General features: G+C 38.1%; 1 protein-coding gene across 1 annotated transcript; it reads right to left on the bottom strand.

Moving 5' to 3' along the window:
• Nucleotides 1-915: 915 nt before the first annotated feature.
• LOC126767586 (uncharacterized) lies at nt 916-2,013 on the bottom strand. The gene has a single exon (XM_050485037.1). The coding sequence runs from the start codon at nt 2,011-2,013 to the stop codon at nt 916-918; it is 1,098 nt and encodes a 365-aa protein (XP_050340994.1).
• Between the last annotated feature and the right edge of the window lie 2,138 nt (nt 2,014-4,151).

Below are 4,151 nucleotides of genomic sequence, written 5' to 3'. Positions count from 1 at the left end.
TCAGAGAAACCATGAAATTCGATGGTAGCTGTTGGTTAAAATGAGTTCATCTGGGTATTTAAATTTTATTTATGTTTTCATAATCCTTTACGAAACTGTTCCATCGATGAAGGGTAAGGGGCTTCAGACTTTCATCCCAGTCAGTTTTATCTAACCATATTTGTTGCATTATTATTTTTGCCATGATTATAGTTGGAAAACAATTTTGCTATGGCTGATAAAACTTCACGTTTGGTGTGTGCGGGTTTTTTCTCCATTGGGTTGACGAGGAAGAAAAATGAATCCTTTTTGGAGTTCCATGCCCAGAGTTTTGGTGTTTTCGGGTTCCGAAAGGTTGAGTGTTTCCGTCTCTAAAAGATGATCCTGTGGAAGTCCTTTCAGAATGTGTGGGTCATTGGAGGTCCATTTTCGCAGAGCGAATTCTGGGGATTTCAGAGCAGAAATGAGTTCACCGCGTGCTGACTTTGTGGTTAGATCATGAGTTCCAGCTAAGACATCGTCTACATACGTTTCCTGGCGATGTATTTTGGCTGCTAATGGGTGGGTTTCTTCTACATCATCGGCTAACTTCATGAGGGTACGGATCGCTAGATACGGGTCACAATTTATGCCGAACGTGACTGTTAGCAATTCGAGGTCTTCTATTTTGTCTTCCGGGGACTTCCTAAAGTGTATCCTTTGGAACCGAGTATAATCAGGGTCTACGAGTATTTGCCGGTACATTTTTTGAATATCCGCATTAAAAACGAATTGGAAAAATCGCCAATTTGTGATCAGAATAACTAGTTCTTTCTGTAAAGTAGGCCCGATATGTAAGACGTCATTCAAGCTTTTGTGATTTGACATGGGGCAAGATGCATTAAATACCACACGCAATTTCGTTTCGGGTTTAATGACTGCGTGGTGTGGTAAGTACTATTGGATCGCTTTACCATAACGGTCATATTCTACTTTCTTCATTTGTCCGAGTTCCAAATATTCCATAATTGCTTTGTCATATTCTGCTTTCATTTCGGGTTTTTTAAGTAAAGCTCGTTCATTTCTGAGGAATTGGGCCAACACTATGTGTCTAAAGTATCCTATATCAGTACTGTCGGGTTCTTTGAAGGGTAGGGTTACTATATAGCGTCCATCTGAATTACGACGGGTAGTTTTTTGGAAAATTTCCTCACAAATTTGGTCCGATTTGGAAACTACAGATTCCTTTGGGACTTCCTCCACCTCCCAAAAACGTGTGAGTAGATTCTCGGGGTTCATTTTAATGTGAAACGATACTATGGCGGAATTTTGGGAGGGTTGGGTTATGGGTCCGGATATCCATCCGAATTCTGTCTCTTGAGCTAAGAGTGAACCTAGTATGTTTCTCTTTACTCCATTGAGTAAAATACTTAGATAGATATCACTACCGATTAGCATATCCACGGATCTGGGCTTGTGAAATTGGGTGTCGGCTAAAGTGAATCCAAGATTTTTAAGACACTGTTTTTGATCTATGGGGTATGAGGGTAAATTATCAGTTAGGCTATTTAGTATAAATGACTGTGCTGATAAAGAGTGGGTGGGTATATCCAAACTTCTCTGAAGTCTTCGAGATATAAATGTGGCTTCCGATCCAGAATCAATAAGAGCTCTCGCGGAATATCTCTGGCCATTATGTTCTATTTGAACCATTGCAGTACCGAGTAATATCTGCTTCCTACTTGGGTTGAGTGGGTCTTGGGTTGATGATTTACTGGACTGTATAGTTGTAGTGTAGGCTTGGCGATTATTTGTGTTTTGGGTGGGTAATGCGGTATTTGAAGCGTTTTCAGGGTTCGAACTAGTGACGTTTGGTATTTCCGGAGTGGATTTAGGTCGAAAGCTGGACTCTCTGTGTATCAGAGTATTGTGTTTTTTGTGACACTTACGACACGAGAATTTACTCACACAGTTCTTGTAGCTAAGTGATATGGCCAAGCAGTTATAGCAATAACCTTTCTTTTTGATTGTGGAGATACGTGACTCTACATTCATTGCGCGAAATTTGAGACATTCTCGAATAGGGTGCTGCTTTTTTCAGAGCTTACAGCTTTTTGTATCTATATTATGTTGATTAAAGTTAAAATTACTATTCCTTTGAGTATTAGAGGGTCTGGCAATTGGCGTTTCAGCCACGTTTGCAGGAAAAGTGTTATGTTTCTTTTCATCTGTTCTTTTAACTGTACCGGTGTGGAATGGGGGTAATTTTGCTACTGAAGCTTTGAAATTTCCAACAGATTCGAGAATTTTGTATTTGTGGGTTAAAAAACTGTCGAAATTTGACCACGTCGGTATATCTGAATTGTCCGCTAGGGTATATTCAAAAATTTCAAGGGTTTGTTTAGGAAGTTTTGGACAGCAATGATATATTAATATCGGATCCCAGCTTTGCGTGTCAATCTCAACGTTGTTTAAATTGGTTACAACCGAACATGACTTTCGCGAAAAATTCTTCTGATCGCATCATATGAGCACATTGCTTTTTCATAAAGCGAATTTAGTTTGATCCTTTTAATTTCTAAGGTATAGACCGATTATTCTTCACTTTAATTTTAAAATCTTCCATTTCCATTTTTTGGTAAGATATATTTGATGTTTGGGTTGAACGAGAAAAATAAGTCGCGTAGAGTTACGAAAATTTAAGAAAACAAACTATAAAAACTTTTCGTATAGTGAATTATTTGTTTTCAAAATTTCAAATTAATTGTCTTGCTTGAATCTCCTTGGTGTCCGATGGTTAATATTTATGTGAAATTATTAAATTTCCGATGAATCGTAGAAAAAAATCGATAAATTAAATTTTTCCAGGGTTTTGTATTTTTTCCTTCTGGGTCACCTTTTTCATTTCCTACTGGGTATTTGTCTTTTGACGTGCTGTTCGCTAAACTTTTTTGTCACCAACAAATATAAGCGAATGGGTGCGCTATTCGTATGTAGTTATGTAATTGCGGGTGTATATTTATTTATAATTTAATCTCAGTTTAACGAGAAGAATGCAATAGCCGACGGCAAAATATAATATATGTGTCGGGGATTTGTTTCGTTGATGACTCTGTAGAGGATTTGCTTATGGATGTCTCCTTATCACTTTACACTTCACAGATTTACACTTCACACTTCACAGTTTTACACTTTACACTTTACTCAATAACTTCACTATACGAGCACAGCAAGTTCTGCTCCTATCAAGATCACTTCTTGAACTGATTCTGCGAGGACATAGCGCCTTATTATATACGCACCCCTTCATTGCTCTAAAAGTAGCTAACGGTTCCTGAAGTGGTCAACACATAGAGCGCGACAGACTACAGCAGCACGACAGTGAACTGAAAACGTTGTTCATCTTACTACATGTACATGTTGAGAGGCAACAACAACACAATGGCCGGCTTGTACACAAAACAACGCAGTTGTCCATTTTGTATGTACACAATTTCGTTGTGGCCATACCAATTCCTTTCACTTCAATGAATTTTTAATATTCTGTTGAAAATGAAATTTTGTATGCAAAAAATAAGGAAATAGGTTAATATTTTTGCTTTAAATTATCAATTGTTATTACAAATGATATAATAGAGCTATAATATAGCTATTTTATGCTTTTATTTGTAAAATAACGTCAGGTTTGTTAGAGCTGTGAATAATTTTACATTTTACATATTAGTGGCATCACCCTCTACCTCCTCTTTCTATCTTCCATTCTACTGTCAACTCTACTGTCGTTGGCAAATATAGGAGGATATTGAAGTAAGCGAGAACGACAACTGTCGGCCAGCAGTCGTGTAGTCGTGCAGCTGTCAAAATAACACTGCCCATAAGAAGGTGTGTGTTTTAATATTTGACAGATGTAGTTTGCAGTCTGTCGCGCTTTATGTGTTCACCACATGAGTCTCTTCGCTCTGTTCGCAAAATACGATCAGACCTCACTCAGTAACAGTTTCTCTAGTGCTGTTACTATGCTTATTTGCGCATTTACATTCTATAGTACCGCAATATATGCCGCCAATGCATCGCCTACTTCAAACGACGCTGTGCCACATACACTTACCTACAGAGTATTAGCACTCCAACATACGCATTTACAGTGACATACAAAATACAAGCATAAGCGCTCCGACACGGTCTTCCTGACA

The sequence above is a fragment of the Bactrocera neohumeralis genome, unplaced genomic scaffold (genome assembly GCF_024586455.1).
Source record: "Bactrocera neohumeralis isolate Rockhampton unplaced genomic scaffold, APGP_CSIRO_Bneo_wtdbg2-racon-allhic-juicebox.fasta_v2 ctg925, whole genome shotgun sequence".
Taxonomy (NCBI): domain Eukaryota; kingdom Metazoa; phylum Arthropoda; class Insecta; order Diptera; family Tephritidae; genus Bactrocera; species Bactrocera neohumeralis.
Note: the sequence above shows the minus strand (reverse complement) of the source record. Positions and strands in the feature narration are given on the sequence as shown.